This window comes from Aquarana catesbeiana, linkage group LG08 (genome assembly GCF_042186555.1).
Source record: "Aquarana catesbeiana isolate 2022-GZ linkage group LG08, ASM4218655v1, whole genome shotgun sequence".
NCBI classification, from domain to species: Eukaryota; Metazoa; Chordata; class Amphibia; order Anura; family Ranidae; genus Aquarana; species Aquarana catesbeiana.
The window spans coordinates 100,129,960-100,148,055 of record NC_133331.1 but is presented as its reverse complement, the minus strand read 5'-3'; the positions used below and the strand labels follow the sequence as shown (position 1 = coordinate 100,148,055).

The window sequence follows — 18,096 nt, the reverse complement described above, 5'->3', positions numbered from 1 at the left end:
TTGTATTCTCCAATAATTGCCAGAGTTTATTGTACTTTTGGTATATTTTTTACGGCTACTGAAAGGAATTTAAAGTAGAACTATAGGCAAAACATTTTTGTTAGTTAGTTTTGGATGGAGTAAGGGCAGGTTATAACACCTGTAAGATATGTTTGCCATCTTTGTCTTCTTGGGGAGATACCCCTTTACTTCCTGTCCCATAGCCAAACAGGACATGAGAGGAAATTCCTGCAAATTAAGGGAATCTTTTGGAGACCCCAAGGTCAGCAGAACTAGTGTCCCCATTGGAAGATTTCCCCTCCATTACTTTTCTGTGGACAACCCAAAATATGGTATTTTCTTTTACTTTCACGTTAAAGATAATAGTAAACAGGACAAACAAACAGAGGGTGAATCTCCTTAACATGGATCAAAGACAGCAATCAAATTGACAGGTGTTGTATTCCATCTCCCCCTATCCAAAACTAAAAGAATAAGTTTTGCCTTTAGTTCTAGTTTAAGAGACTGAATCAAACAGGTATACAAAGCCTTCCATGTTCTCACATTACAGCAGTGGTCTCCAAACTGTGGCCCTTTGCTTGCCTTTATCTGACCCCTGAGGCATTTCTCCTGCCACTGACACCAACAATGGGGCACCATTCCTTCCACCGACAACAAAGACGGGTCACTATTACTCCCGATACCAACTATTTCTCTAGATCTGGCATTGTTTACTCCCACTAAGCATAATCCAGTCAACCCTAAAGTCTGAAGGACAGTAAACTGGCCCTTTCTTTAGAAAGTGTAGAGACTATGCAATGTTTACACGTGTCTTTGCCTGTAATCCCAACTTTCCAAGCACATGGGGGTAAAAAAAAAACAAAAAAAAAACAAACAAACAAACACACACAGGGGTATGAGGTTGCTTGATATTTATAGAGCTAGAAAAAGTGTTGGTTTTAAAAAGTTAACTATGATACAATGTTACATTGAAACATCCAGAAAATGATGGATTTGTCAAAAACATAATAATGATGCCCCTTTTAAATTAACCTAGGTTGTTATCATTATCACTACTACTTCTACTTTATTTGCAGGGGGAGGACTTGATCACTCAATCTGTGCAGTGCTGGAGGGAGAATTTGTCAGCTTCAGGTGTGGTGCTCTTCTCAACAGACATTACAGACAGGCTGAGCTGCATTGCTCCCATACCTTTCAGTTTCACGTCTCAGACAGACTGACAGCCTGGAATCCACAGTGCACAGATACACAGATACAGTGCACAGATAGACATAAGATACATCAGAGTGTAAGTGTCCCCTGCAGGACATTCAACATAAAGGCCTTACAAAGGCTACCCCTGGGCAAGGGAAGAACCTGGACCTGAAATTCTCAAAGGAGGCCAACTTAAAGGGCAAAAAGATGAGTGATGAACCTTTCTCACCAGAAACGTGAAGGTGTAGTTTGGCTACACATAGAGCAATACCTTTCTATATAAACGGTGTGATGGAAAATATGCATAAAATGCAGACTCTACACATTGTCAATTTTTTTTAAATCAACTATGACATCATTTTAAGTACATTGGTGCTGGCTGAGAATTCCCATGTATCAGTCCTTTGGTATCTGAATTTGAAGGTGTTACGGGAAGAGGGAGCATCCAATTTAGGATAAACCTAGTAAATCCAAACAGAGCATATACCTGAAGGTTACCTTCAGTGAAACTATGGGTCAGAACAGTCAGTCGATCCATAGATATTGGCAGCTGAAGTTCTAGCAAATCTTGAATCGTAACCCGTAAAAGTCTAGATTGTGCCAAACAGTTCTGTTTGTTGAAGCTCACTATTGATACTAGGCGGGAAAGGCTGGAACCAAGAGATTCTCCAGTCACGTATTTTAGTGGTCAGTTAGCTTTGTACTGGTTTGTGGCAGGTTTACTTTAACATATTTTATTTTTATTTTTTTTTTACAAGTGCAAGGGAGTTTGCCTTTAGTAGACAGGTGTCATCAGATCTTTGAAACATTCTTGTGCTGTACAGGGAGGCTTAAATCCCTCTGTTTGCACATCCTAGAGAAGTGGTAAGCACTTAAAGCCCATCAAGCATATGCAAAGGCACCAGATTACTCAAACATAGTCCTCTAGTTGTTGTATTAGTCTTTATACTTTTGAAACAGGTAGGCATGCATAAAGAGCAGCCAACCACAGCAGCCATGTCCTTTAGATACAAGAGACACGGTTTTCTTAAATCAATTAAATCAAAGCACTCTTAGCCTGACACCAATTTATAAGAGATTTAAAATCAGAAGAGGGGTGGAGCCAGGAGTACTAACGGGGGACCTTAGAAGAGGGGGATTGGGGCTGCTCTGTGCAAAAACATTTCACAGAGTAGGTAAGTATAACAGGTTTGTTATTTAAAAAACAAAAATTACCTTTACAATTACTTTAAGAAAAAACAAACACAGAATGGCAAATTCCACTGCTAAACGGAACACAAAAACATAAGTTGGCATGTAAGTCTATCACAGTAATCATGGGGTAATTGTTTGTACAAGTTCTTGCTTAATTATGAACCCTTGGATGTGAATGTAATGTAATAGAATATTGCAGACATATTTGACTGAGAAGTTAGAAGTTCCCAATTGACTACATTATATCCATGGGTAGGAAGATACAAGCACTCGTACACTATTTGGGGACTGTAAACTAATTAACTGAAGTTTAAACTTATGACAATAACGAAAATGGTAAAGATGATGGGAAAAAAAAAAAAAAAAAAAAAGGGCCATAAATCAAAAATGTCAGTCTGTAGTAACCAGGCAGTGACTCCAGTCTTCTTTCACATGCAAGCACTTGGTATACAGGGAGTCAGTATTTGTGACTTGCTTTGTCATCACCGAAGTAAATCAGGAGGCCACCTTCCCTTACCCTAGGTGCATGCTAGCATTAGTACATGTCTTTCCAGTGGAGTTTCCCACATGCCTCAGTCTACTACTCTGTATACTGAGGTAGACTAATCCAGTGCTAGATGGAATATTTGGCTTTGCTATAATCACATGATCATCCCCAGTATTATAATAACACTTGACTCCTAAAATCCCTTTACACATACATGTAACCAAATGAAAATGCAGTAAGCCAATTTCATTAGAAGGAGATAAGAATTCTGGAAAATTCTGTAAAAAACAAAAATATATAGCGACACAGTGGTGTACTGGATAGCACTTTCACCTAGCAGTAAGAAGGGTTGCTGGTTCGAATCCCAACCACGACACTACCTGCCTGGAGTTTGCATGTTCTCCCTGTGCCTGCATGGGTTTCCTCCCACACTCCAAAGACATGCTGGTAGGTTAATTGGATCCTGTCTAAATTGTCCCTAGTATGTATGAATGTGAGTTAGGGGCCTTAGAGTGTAAGCTCATTGAGGGTAGGGACTGATGTGAATGTACAATGTATATATAAAGCGCTGCGTAAATTGACGGCGCTATACAAGTACCTAAAATAAATAAAATCTATATCAAACATGTACACTCATTATACAAGCATGCATGTCTAAAAGGTTTGCTTGATGGCTGGATTGCAAATATTCAGTTAGTGTGTATACATCCATGGTCATTACCTTAAGAATTACATTCAAACGATTTTTGCTAGACCAACCAAACACAGCCACCAATATGTAGCCAAAGTCACAGGATTGAGAATTGTAACAATACATTCTGGAAATGAGGAAATATTTAAACACAGTATTCCGATTACCTTCTGGTTCTACAGTGGTTTCCTCTACGTGACTGTAAGATGGCCGGGCAATTGCCAAGCTGACCGAGAACAAGCAAAGAAGAAGCATGCTGTCAATGAACCCGCCCCATGCTTTTCGTGAGTGCCGCACCATGAACGACCCCATCCAGCTGGCTGTGAGCAAGCATGAGATGAACGTACCACTATGTGGTTCACAAGTCTGCGTGGGAGATCCTGCAAAAGATCAATACCAGGGTAAATATCAATCTATACATTTTTTGGGTCATTCAGTAAACCAATACCCAGAACAGTGATAATATACAAAAAGCAATAACCTACAGTAATCAACTCAAGTATTGTGAGGGAAGTGGAAGACTTCCATCCCATTCAGTCATAGTTTTAGGTTGGTGTGCCTTCTGAATTGTGTTATTGAAGGAAAGCTAGCTCACATACTATACATTACATTGACATACATTTTGCAGCATTTGACAACAGATTCAAGAATGTGTTGACTTTAGAAAATACATTTTTATTAAACCCCTTCCTACCAACTCAATTTATCACTAGTTTACATATGGATTCGCTGGAACTACAGACATCACTGTGGCAATAGTTCCCGTCAAAATTATAGACTGGTTTCCACTCACAAAGTGATTGCCATTGGCTCTTTGTGGATGACCGCTACCTTTGAAATAGGCAATAGGTTTACAAAACACATTTTGGGTAGTGCATTTGCTTGCAGCCCAGGATCACAGATTAAAAGCCAACCAGAAACACCATCTGCTTGTATTACCTCCCACAGTACAAAAAACATGCCGGTGGGTTATCCAGCCAAAACATAAAATGGCCCTAGTGTGTTTAACTGTAGCGCTGTGGTAGGGACATTAAGCTATAAACTTTGCTGGGACAGGTACTGATGTGGCTGGTTGTATGTACTCTACAAGGTTCAGAGAAATGTGTTGGCACTATAGAGTTTAAATGAAATAAATATGCGATAACATCAACAACCATGTTTTAAATTAGCCATTTTCGTTACAGCCATGTCTGTTTTTGTCATCACACTGAAGTCCATCTGTGATATAAGTTTTCACAGTGCAAAACATATTAAAACTATTTCAGCCCCCTTATTCTCAATTTTCATAAAATGTGAAATTATTCATTCCATTTAATCTAGTTTTATTAGGATGGCAGGAGGCAAATCTGCACAGCAAGCAAACATAGTAACCACACGAAGAACAGCTTATTGCCACAGTTCAGTGATAAAAATTCCTCCTCTCCAAAACTATGGACCTATGCTTTAATATGGAGATGTGTTGGGAAGGTTTCATCAGAAAATTAAGTGTGGTTGGCTTCACTAAATATATGTGTTGAAGAACCAAAAAAACTCGAGAGAGAGTAGGCTAAAGATGAAAAGGCATCAATTTAGTAACAAATAAAAAAAAAATGTTGATCTTTGCTGCGCTACACTAATTTACATATTTTTTTAAATTTCTTTTGAGGTGCTGTGAAATCACTTTTCCAGTGGTTGGCAGGACAGCAAGCTGTTATTACTAATAGCATAGACACTTATTTATTGTTCTCCGCGCTAATTGATAATTTCTTTGTTATCATTTAGTAACCCTATGAACCGTCTTTTGCAAACTTTTAAAAACTGCCAGGCAGAGGTCTTACTTATGGTTTGATACAGGAAAGGGATGGGTATATAGCAGAAAGAAGCAGCACAGAAAAAGGGAGAGAGATATACATACACACGAAAGGAAGTTTTCATAATCCTGTAGGTAGATGCCTTAACTTCGTTAATTACAAACTATAAATAAAACTTTTCCTTGGCTGCCAAGTTCTCGAAATAAAAAAGAAGGGAAACCTAGGGGTTCAGCTGCAACTTGCTAAGGCCAATTAAAGGGTGACTACATGTTTCCCATCATTCGATTGAAATAAAATGGTTACAATTGGATGTAATACACTTTTTAATATTAAATACCTGTAAAACAATTTAACGAGGGGCTACATACACACAAGCGCCACACATACGGGCCGAATATCGGGAGGCAGCAGCCGGTTTAATAGAAACCAGTCGACATTCAGCCCGTGTGTACGGCAGCCGGGCCAATTTCTGTGGCATAACCGAAAAAAGGTCCCCTGATCGGCACCCAATCAGCGCCCTCATCCAAGGGCACCCCCGTCAGAACAAAATAACTCAGTGGGGAGATCGCTGTACTGATTTCGGATGGTTAGTACAGAGGGCTCCTCCCGAGCTCCTCAGTTTTTGTTTTCATTCAGACCGCTGGGTGTACCAGGCTTAAGAGGTTTATGTAATTAAGGTTTATGGCAGTAGTGGTGGACCTCTCAATATTGGAGATGCATGGAGCACCTATGCAAACAAAGACTAAATAATCTTGATAAACTCTAGCTCCATCCAATCCATCAGGTCAAACCGCAAACCTTTTGCATACATATACACATACAGTACACGCAATATGCAAAGGATAGTAAGAAAGTAATCAAGTCCCAGTTAAAAGTAGCCATATCTGTAGAAAAAGTAATTCCATTTTTTTCTACCATTTTCATTTAAGTCTACAGTCAGTCATTTTTTTTTCAAATGTTCCCCAGAATTTTAATGCATCTTTAAGATGCAATCAAAATAGTGTGTTTGTAGCCTGGAAGTCTCTGAATTTCCATCCACCTGCTTCAGTAATTGTTTCAAAGCCTGTCCCACAAATATACACAGAGCTTGGTGTCAGGTTGGAAAGTTAAATTTTAGCTTGGTTCACTGTAATGAGAATTTAATTAAAATTACATATTTTGTTAAATGCTGAACCCCTAAAGAGATACCACGGTGCACCGCCTCTTATCCTTACTTTTGGACCAATTGTGTGGTTATAGTAAAAACAGAACTTTCTATTGAAGACTTTATTAAGTGCACTGAAATGCCCTGTCTCAACTGCTACAGAAAAGATGAAGAATATTAAAATCGGTAGTAAAGTTTGCTAAATCCCGTAAATGTATAAAAGAAGTTCAATTTCACTTTAAGTATACACCCTGGAGATATTTCACATATGTCACTCAACTCAAAAACACAGAGTCATTGATAAATATTAATGTGGTCCGGCTCCTTCTTTAAAAAGCCAAAGAAAACATGCATCTATTCAACGACTCCCAAGGCTCCAAATGCTGAACTTTGATTTGTTTAAACACATTGGCTGCCCAGCAATTTGGATTAGTACAAGCCTGTGGAAGAGTAGGAGTTACATGTGTGCAAAGGAACTAAGCTAACTATTCATTATACACTTTCAGAACACAATACTTCATTACAATCTCATCATGGAACATTTACTAAACTGGATTACATGTCAATTCTTTGGCAGGAGAATATATATATATACATATACATATATATATATACACACACATACACACACACACATATATACATACACACACCTACCATAAACCTGGGCAATTCTGACTACACAAAAAAAAAAAAAAAAAAAAAAAAAGGTAAGGGTTACTTTCAGTGAAACTATGTCAAAACTATCAGCAGATGTAGAGATACACGTGGCTTAAAATATCTGCAAATCTTAACTTTCCATGACACAGGTAAGATTAGCATTAACTTTTCCCATCTCCTCAGCCTCCAAAGTTTGACTTCCCTTGATTGCAAATAACCTCAATTAGGCATGTCACCTAATCTAGCCTTTTTTAACCAGGGTGCCTTGGTAAAATGCCTAAAAATTGCCCCAAACTGTCCACAAAGGTTGTTTTTATTGTGCAGCATTACAACCTTGGGCACCGTGTGGGTCAGCATCCCAACAACCAATGTCATCAGTTGATAAGGACTTCTGCACAAAACCCTTGTTTGCCCCCTTCTCTGCCCCTCACCATTAGCATTGTAGTCACATTGGTTGATAGGGGGAGAGAAACTGGGGGGTGAGGAGAAATTCTGAAAAACTAGTCAGTACCAGTGTGCAACGGTGTATTTGCTTTATAAGAGTAGATCACCTTTAATATTGCATATCCTACGTGTGTGGATAATGCTGCAATGTGTAAAACTATTAATCAAGGTTGTTTTTTTTTTTTTTTTTTTTTTTTTTTTTTTACTTTTTTTGCTTTATTTTAATGGGTTGGCTCAAGATTGTGCAAAATTTTAAAGGTTGCCGCAACTGAAAAAAAAAACAGTTTAAGAAACACTGGCCTAATTAATCTACAGATTATTTTGACTTGTGGCTTTCAGTAACAGTAACCTGTGCTTAAGGCCCTTTTCACAAAGATTGGCCATCTATTGATCTCGAGTGGCGGATGTCAGGGGACACGTGTCTGCTAAAATCCGATCTAATCCTGTCCGCTAAAAACTGCAGGATGGAAATGATCATCTGCCTGCTCAGCGGGGATATCTGCTGCCGGAGTCTGCCCCATATAAAAAGGGGCCTAAAGTGCATCTAAGGCTTAATGTACACATGACGTTTTAAAACCTCTCCTGAACCATTAAACTTGACAGATAGTAACCGACGTTTAAAAACGTCCGTTTTGCCGCATTTGCAAGTATTTTTTTTTTTCAAATAGTCAAAAATGTATCTCCATTAAAAAAAACCTGGAAACAAAAAACGCAGCTAAAAAGGCAAGTTATTGCATTTACAAGCCGTTACTAGCATTTGGCGTTTCAAATGCCTCTGAACATCCGTCCTGAATGCATTTTTTTTGCTTTCCAAAAAATGCTTCTAAACTTAACTGCCTAGAAAAGACTATAAACGACCCTGTGTACATGTACTGATAAGATAACAGGGGAGAGTTCAGGAGCAGCTGAAAAAAAAAAACACCCAACTGCTCCTAAACGTCCATTTACTAGCAGCAGTGTACATGAAACCTAAATGTAAAAACATAAAAAACAAAACAAAACAAAACAAAACAAAAAAAACCACAACCCTCAATTCTTTTTCATTTGTGCTTTTTTTTAGATAAATCATAGCAGGAAGGTGTATCAACATACACTTCCTCTCCTAGTTTGACAACACTTATGCAGTTTAGCTGCATGGTTGTCACCTTATCCTGTAATTTCCTGAGTTAAACTAAAAGCAGCCACATGAATGCAGAGTGTGCTGGTCCATCCTACTGTACACACTTTAGTAAAATTGTGGCATTTAACAGCTGCAATTGCGTACCCCATATCAACAAGAGGGTTCCTATAGAGAGTCTACATTATCTGCATAGTACAGGGAGAGAAAACAAAGGTGGAAAAAAATTCACATAGCCTTCATCAACAATCCCCCAACTTTGCTAATACGTTTAATAGGTGCTACATCTAGTGGGCATTTTGTGGTATTTTCCTGAAATACCTCAATCATGAAAATACCACATTGTAGCCACTAGATGGAGCCGATGGAATTATGAGGCAAATTACAGGGATCATTTGTGACATTCACACAGCACACTTTCTAAGAACAGATCCTCTCCGTGTTTTGTCAGGGGACAACAGAAATCAATTCATGATCTGCTAATGCTAAACAGAATGAAATTGTAACTTAAGTCATCATAGGCATCTTTCCTTTTACAGGGTAGATAGAATAGATGTAGAATGGGGGTGGGAGTACATTTAAAGTAGATGTAAACCCAATGTCACCCTTTCTAAACTACTGCCATTAGGTGTTATCTATAAGGATATACATGCCTCCTGCATGCATCTTTACCTGTCATATATGTCTCCCCTCTGTCTGTTATGAGAGCTGAAAAACTGCATATTCTGTGGGTGGGTCTGTTGTCTGGAGCTCGGTGGGTGGAGTCGTGATGTCAGTAGACTCCCCGCCCACCTCTACACTCCCCTTGTCAATATGCATTTTCTCCTGTGTATTTCTTACACTGAAATTCTGCTATGATCCCTAACATCCAGTGAAAAGACAGGAAAGTAACCACATGACTTCAGCATACCCAGTTATGCTGAGGTGTGGAACAGCCAATCCTGGCACAGCAGCAGAAGAAAGGAGTGTGGGGGGGAATTAAAAAATAATGCATGTCTTAGGCTAGTGCACGAGATATGTAAATCACCTGTCACTTACAGCAAGAGGGAGGATTTGACAAAGTTTTTCTCTGTTTGTCAAGATTTATCTCACTGAACAATAAAAGAGGATTGCTCAGAGATGGATTAACTCTGCGTGGCAAGACTGGGCTCAAATGATGGGAAATCTTATACTCTACAGTATGATATAAAACAAATGTTCTGGTTTACATCCACTTTAAGATTAGTTTGTTTTTGACTTGCCTTCCACTTTAAGTGCAACAAACTATGAAGTCTTATACTGTGCTTCTGGCAGCAACACTGCAACCTCTTGTCACATGATATTGTGCTGTATTGCCATTTCACATATTACAGAAGACCATGCTTATGAACTGGAAACACTGGCTTGTAATTTCTGCAGGCCAGTTAGGACACTGGCAAACCAGAAAGATTTAGCAAGAGGGCCTAACAGCTGTACAAGATGAATGACGGGAGCTAAATTGGGCTCACTCAGCAGGTGGACTTTGGTCCCCTGTAAATGTAGAATTTAAATTACGGGAAAAGATTGTATGTTTATAAAGTCAAGATAATCAGGAGAGCTCACAAGAATTCAATATAAAACTTTCTAAGAGCAGGAATTTTATTGAGAAGCGGCTCCATGCTCTCACATCAGACAGACATTTTCCAGACTGATCTCCAATACCTAGGACCATCCCTGGAAATCAGAGACAGATGGCAATCGTGAATCTTAATCCCTACTATTATAACTTAAAGTTGAAATCGAGCAATCTTGGGCCAGGCAGAGCTCCAGGAGGTTTTTCGGAGTCTGCTGAGGTGTATGAAGGGTTGTTTGCAGATTCCTCACTCACCCTGCTAAGTTTTTACAGCTGCATTTCTGAACTTCCCCCACTAGGAATACACAACGTCACTTTCCAGAGTGGACGGGTGTGTAGTTACCTTTGTGCAAGTCTGAATGCAAGTGCAGGCATGAAAAGGAAGAAAAAAAAAAATAACTTTGGACCTGCACATGTGTTAATGGAATGTTAACACTTTCACTGCATCATTTTTTTTTTTTTACAACTCTAGACAGCTTCAACTTGTAGTAACATGGATAACCCTTATCTGGTTATAAATAAACAGGGATATGGAATGTGACCTGCACTCAAACACCATACAAAATATGTTACAGCTATTTAAAGCAGACCTAAACTGTTAGTCAATTAGGTCTGATTTAAGAGATAACTATTAAATTGGCACTCCTGAGGCAGGCTGAGCTGAGGGTAGTAATACTACACCAAAAACACAAACACCCTAGAGTTGTAAAAATTGGGTGTTCGTGGTTGGCTGGTAACTGATTACATGACCTGAAACTGGAATGCCATTAGGTCACATAACCCAGCAGTAGCTCCACATGGTTTTTGCCAAGGTCTTAAGTCATTTCCAATAAAGCCTGAGAATGCCAACACCGAAGTGCATCCTGCAGGACATGCAACCCAAAACTGGATCATTAGGTGATCAACTTTTTACAACTCTCAGGTTGGAACAATCATGATATGACCATTTCAGATGACATTCTTCCGAGATTGGATAAGCAAAGGGTATTTACAGAAAATGCATATTACCCACAGAATGTGACCATTCATTCAATGTTAATCGACACGTCCTATCAGAGTAATGATGTCATCTTTGATTATACGAAGTGATCAATTATATAAATGTGTGTCAAACACCCCATTATGTCATCCATGTAATTTTCATCATAACTTAGCTGTGGCAATGGAAGAAAAGTTGATATATTTTTTTACTGTTTCAATTGAATAACCTATTTGTACAGGAATTTCCAGACTGGAAGCGATTCGTTAATTAAGCACATCAAGCAGTAACCCACAGCAACACTAAACAAATAGATGTAATATGCATCAGATGTGCTTTACATAAAGAATAGTGAAAATTTTGTCTGCTAGATTAAGGGGGGCCAGATGTAGCCCTATGCTTGTCATTATTAAGCCCTTGGGACACTATTCCTTCCACCAACACCAATGAAGGGGGACCGTTCCTCCCACCGACACCAAACTGATGGGGGACCGTTCCTCCCACCGACACCAAACTGATGGGGGACCGTTCCTACCACCGACACCAAACTGATGGGGGACCGTTCCTACCACCGACACCAAACTGATGGGGGACCGTTCCTACCACCGACACCAAACTGATGGGGGACCGTTCCTACCACCGACACCAAACTGATGGGGGACCGTTCCTACCACCGACACCAAACTGATGGGGGACCGTTCCTTCCACCGACACCAAATGATGGGGGACCGTTCCTTCCACCGACACCAAATGATGGGGGACCGTTCCTTCCACCGACACCAAATGATGGGGGACCGTTCCTACCACCGACACCAAACTGATGGGGGACCGTTCCTACCACCGACACCAAACTGATGGGGGACCGTTCCTTCCACCGACACCAAATGATGGGGGACCGTTCCTTCCACCGACACCAAATGATGGGGGACTGTTCCTTCCACCGACACCAAATGATGGGGGACTGTTCCTTCCACTGACACCAAATGATGGGGGACTGTTCCTTCCACTGACACTTATGCCCACTGATGCCAGGGCAATTCTTACTACAACTGGCTAAGGTACGCCCCCTTACACTTTGAAGGGCAGTAAACCAGCCCTTTGTTTTGAAAGTTTGAAGACCCTTGCACTAGATATTACATCATTGCTTAGGAATAGTGTATTAAAAAAAAAAGAAGTAGAAATTAGGCATACTTCGGGTTTTTGTATCCATCATGGACAACCACAATTTAAAGGCACATTACGCCATTGGGGTTCTTAGCCTTACCTAAAGAACAATGCTATGAGTAAGCTCACAGTGGCCGAATTATGTTAGCATCGTTTTACTGGATGTTCTTGTGTAGCCAATAAAGATTTTCAACATTAGGGTGCACCGAGTTGCCGGCTTAGATCTATCAATGTAAATAGCTAAAATTCTATCAGAGCTTTACAACATCATCGCATATATATATATAGTTCAGAAAGTTTCCTGTGTGCAGCACCCCCAAGTCCTGAGTGAGGGCTGGCATTCCAGGAAGAAAACAGCATACACACCTCTCACAAAGCCCACTGCCTTTACCATGGAATCCTTAAATAAACATTCCCCCATAAAACAGCACTTACACAAACATTCCCTTTATACATTCTCTTGCCGAAACTTGCTGCCTCTATAAAAACATATCTGCAGCTTGCGCCAATAACACACAGGAACCATTTTTCAAAAAGATCCTGACTGTTCGAAGGAGAGAGGAATTTCTGTGTTAAACATTGCACACCACTATTTTTCTTCTACTTATTCCTACTGGTACAGCTCTTCGCTACAGGGAATTAGAGAGTTAAAGAGAACAGAAGATAGTAAATAGGGTTTTTTCATTAATATTACTAAACAATATTCAGTTATAGGGCGTACACACGGTCGGACTTTGTTCGGACATTCCGACAACAAAATCCTAGGATTTTTTCCGACGGATGTTGGCTCAAACTTGTCTTGAATACACACGGTCACACAAAGTTGTCGGGAAAATCTGATCGTTTTAAACGCGTTGACGTAAAACATGTACGTCGGGACTATAAACGGGGCAGTGGCCAATAGCTTTCATCTCTTTATTTATTCTGAGCATGCGTGGCACTTTGTCCGTCGGATTTGTGTACACACGATCGGAATTTCCGACAGCAGATTTTGTTGTCGGAAAATTTTATCTCCTGCTCTCCAACTTTGTGTGTCGGAAAATCCGATGGAAAATGTCCGATGGAGCCCACACACGGTTGGAATTTCCGACAACACGCTCCGATCGGACATTTTCCATCGGAAAATCCGACCGTGTGTACGGGGCATTAGAGGTTTATAACTGCAATGGTAAAAATTGCAGGAATTATTTGGATTAGATAGAGAGGGTGGAGGCCTCAGAAACTCTGACACATACTCTAATAGCTAGCTGTATCTCCACTGGTGGGGGACTTCCCCTAATTTTTTGACCCAGTGTTCAGCTTGGACCAGGACAGGAGGTAGGAAGAACTTTTTTTTTTTTTTTTTTTTTTTTTAAATATAAAAGGAGAAAGAAGGAGATCTAGACAGCAAAACACACATGACAAACATTTTAACCCTTCTCCATTTAACAACAAAAACATTTATTGCTGTGTTCACACTGATAATCTTCCCAAAAGGGATAGAAGCCACATAAAAAAAAAAAAAAAAACTGACAGGCAGTCCAACCCATTAAAGTGGGAGTAATGATTTTTTTTTTTTCCTTGCGAGGGTGCATGTGATCAGCACAGGGCCAATCCGTACTGTCCAGGCAGAGGCTCAGGGGTCCTGAAGCCTCATAGGACAATCAGGGAAAAAAAAAAAAAAAAAAACCTCCTCCTCCTATAAGCTTTAACCCGACACTGATATTCACAAGACTGCCGTATACTGCTGATGAGAAAAGATATTTAGCAATTTATATTTACTAAAATAATTGCATTTTCATGTACTGTGTAGACCAGATATAGTGAATGCAGGGTCCTGGGTTTAGTATCACTTTACTATAAATTTCGGGAAAACAAGCATGACAGAATTAAATGGTAATGCATGTAAAATGCATAATATTCATACAACATAGCATCTAGAACAATCAGGGGTGACATCTACCCTATGCAGTTGCAATGCTCAGGTCTCTAAACTGTCTGCTGGCTTCCAGAACAGATAGACTGGATTCGTTTGTCTATCCCTGACAGATGTATCACTACATAATTGTGTGAAATATTTGACTTTGTTAACCACAGAGCAGGCTTTGTGCTCAATTAAGACAGTCTAGAAAAGGTCAATTAGATATAGATTGAGAGCAAGTTTATATAATGCATTTGTAATAATGAACTGCCATAACTGCATGGAGAATAGAGGCAATTTATTGTCATTGTAAGAACCTACCCACATTCCAACCGCTAAGCACACACATACACACACCTCCACAAACACACAACATGCTTCAGCAATCGACCACAAAAGGCACAAAGGCCTGTGTGTTACAATAGTCAAAAGCCTCTTTTGTGAGAAGGTGAAAGGGGGAAACGCTACGGAATGTAAGTGCCCAGGTGGTTGTGTTTGTTCACCGTCTCTGGAGACATGGCTTTTGTAAGCTATATATGTAAATAGAACTTTATCTCTGTGCTTTCTCCTTGCTTGGGAGAGAGATGCTTTGTGGCAAAATGAATTTTGTATAGATAGCTTTTATGCCATTTGCTTTTGTAAACAAACCTGAAAAAAAAAAAAAAAATCTGATGCCACACACATGGAATACACAAAAGAACTCAGAAAGCATTTAAAGTAAACACGTAGAAATACATAGCAACTAAAAATCAATGCAGATATACAATAAAAAAAAAAAAAAATCCATCAAAAGGAACCAGTCCCTGAGGTAATCCCGCTCCCCCCCACCCCCCGATTGGAAAAATGTACCCTCACTTCCTGTTTGTAGACCCAACAGAAAGGGAGATGAAATCGCTGCAAAAGTAACGCTGGCCATACACCCACGGCTGAATGAAAGAAATTTTTTATTTATTTAATTTTTTTTAAGAGGATTCCTCCATCCATGCTAAACAGTGTAGCTGGCCGAATCTCCCACTACAGCATTTGGATTGGGCTTGCACCCAGCAGGTGCTGCTCAGCCTACACTCTTCTAAGCTGCTTCTTTGACTTGAAGGATGTTGGACAGGTTGGTGCCAACAGGGCCAAACACTGATCAAATTTTGGCCGGACGCTAATGAAATTTGTTTAGTGGTGTATGGCCAGCTTATGGGAATTTCTTAGTTGTCAGCATAAGTGTACCTACTGGAAAAAAAATAGTAACCAGGGCAAGAGGGTGAATCTCCTTATTAGGTACACAGACAGCTAATAAAACCTGCAATATGTTCTAATCCTTCCATAGTCTACCCAAAACTAAAATGGAAGGTTTTGGCTTTTGGATACATATTAGCACCCCTACTAAATTTTGGCTCAATAACTGTTTGCAGCGTACTTGTGTCTCCATGCAGCTTCATGTTTTAAAGAACTTTCAATAGTCAGAAATGCACCTAAAGCTCATCTTTAACAGCTGACTACTCTATAGCAATATGACCATAGGTCCCCTTTGGAAGATTTCCCCTCATCTCCTGTTCCGGTGACAACTGAAAAAGTTTTGCTTCTGCCTCAGCAAATAGGGGAATAAAAAAACAAAAAAAAAAAAAACAAAAAAAAACACACAAGTTGACCTTCTCACTGGGGATGTGTCAATACCCATGCCATCCAAAACTAAAAAAAAAAAAAAAAAAAAAAAAATTGGCTTTAGATACACTCCAGAGATCTTCTAATACCTAAGCGTAATAAATTGTGTTGTTATATTTGGATGTACAGTATATGGAACTGTGATCACATATTTAATATTAAATCTCATGTTTTATTTTCAGGAAGCCACACACTAAGTGTAAGAAGTCAAGTAATGGTCCCTGTCTCATTCATCAGAAACACATTTCAACACTTTGTCCGAAAGTTCCAGATTCTTTTATGCAACTGCACCTAAGATCGAGCCTGAAGGCAGCGGCCTCTCCCTCTACTCTCCAGGGGGAACCTTAACCTCCTACACACTGGAACAAGTACACTGGATCTTCAGACACCGATGTAAGTTTTTACCCGCTAAAAAGGTATGCCCCAGCCAAATACGTACAATATATTTTACATTTGCACTCAATCAAGCCTACCGCCTCTAATTTTCAACCTGGTAATTATCTTACGCTGAGGTCTTTTTATGCAATTTTTTTGGTCCATTTTATGCATCTTCATCCAATCTTACATACTTCTCATTTTTATGTACTAATTCACCAATTTTTGTACAGATTATAAAATAATAATATAAAAAGTGATCCTGTCTAATCTATATGAATACACGTACACATTTTTTATTCTGTTTTATATCTGTTTTGTAGCCTTGCTGAAGGGAAAGTAGTGTTTCCAAAACGTCTTCTATGGTCAACTTATTATATTCTAGGCCTCATTCACCCTGTGGTTTGATGCCCATTTTTTCCTGTTTTCAAGCAGCACTTTGAGAAGTAAGCACTAACTGAACGTCATACGGCTGGCCATACATTATGCAATTTTCCTTTAGATTTATCAAAACCATAGAATATGAGGTCAAACCTAAACACTTTCAATTTGTATGCAATCAGGCAGGCCCTTGTACTAAATAGTTGAAGGTAAATCTTAAGGAAATGGAATAAGAAAATTATATAATGTATAGCCAGCCTTAGTTTGCAATACTAGCAATTGCCATTGTTTTATCACAAAAACAAAAAACATTTTTTGTCTTGTTACAATTTAGTGCTGCTAAGCTCTTGCAGCCATTTCCTGTCTACAAGCATGCACTTCAGGGATGGCCACGTGTAATTTGTATCTCGAGTTGGGTGTTAATTGTACAAAGTATTTTGCACCTGAAGTTCTAATTACAATTACCTGGACTTTGACAATGAATCCCCTACACGGAAATCATCATCATTGTTGTTATGGCTAATCATTTTATTACATACAAACAGTGGAGCCCCAGATAAATATTTCAGTGTATAAACCAATAGTGCAAAAGTACTTAGACTTCATCCACTTTATATCACTTTGAATAACATAAATGAATCAATACAATAAAGTGTTCAAATGAAGGTGCTCTGTTAAATCATCCAAAATTGAGAGTCCATACAGATGGTCCACTTTCTAAAAATACAGCACATGTTCACACTCTCTTAATAAAGTGCTTAGTGCAATGAAACCAAGGAGAAAATAGTGTAAATCCATCCACATATCAAATAGTGTGAATCCCCCACCACAATGCACTCAGAGGGCTAATGGTAATTAGCCTGTATGTGTAATCTACCCTTTCAGAAGATCAATGCTGTCCTCTTAAATACACAGGGCTGCCTTGTATCCGTCCCAATAGAGAAAAGGTCACCACCCAAATCAAAAATTGCAGCATATAGTGTAGTATTTAAATGCTCAGATCACATAAAATTTACACATGGATACAGTATAAAAACTGCTATACAAACAAATGCGGCCAGCACTTTACGCAAAAGGCTGCTGCTCCACAGACATGGAGTTGGCGGGGTGAAGTCAGCATATAGGGCTCCACTCAATGCGTTTTGTGCGCAGCAACGTACTCAGGGGCTCTGCCCCTATAGCACCACCTGCCGGCTTCTTATGGTAAATACATATACACTATGGAGGTTGATTTACAAAAACTGGAGAGTGCTAAATCTGCACAGAAACCAGATCAGCTTCCAGTTTTTTGTTTTTGTCAAAGCTCAATTGAACATGCTGAAGTTAGAAGCC

General features: G+C 39.4%; 1 protein-coding gene across 5 annotated transcripts in view; it reads right to left on the bottom strand.

The window, feature by feature from the left end:
• The window catches only part of FGFR2 (fibroblast growth factor receptor 2), a 134,149-nt gene that overhangs the window by 86,824 nt on the left and 29,229 nt on the right, over positions 1 to 18,096 (bottom strand). For all 5 annotated transcript variants that reach the window (XM_073596228.1, XM_073596230.1, XM_073596229.1 and 2 more), the window contains exon 2: positions 3,734 to 3,946. In XM_073596228.1, the coding sequence (XP_073452329.1) occupies positions 3,734 to 3,878 (145 nt within the window). In that variant the 5' untranslated portion in view covers positions 3,879 to 3,946. The remainder of the gene's footprint in view (positions 1 to 3,733; positions 3,947 to 18,096) is intronic.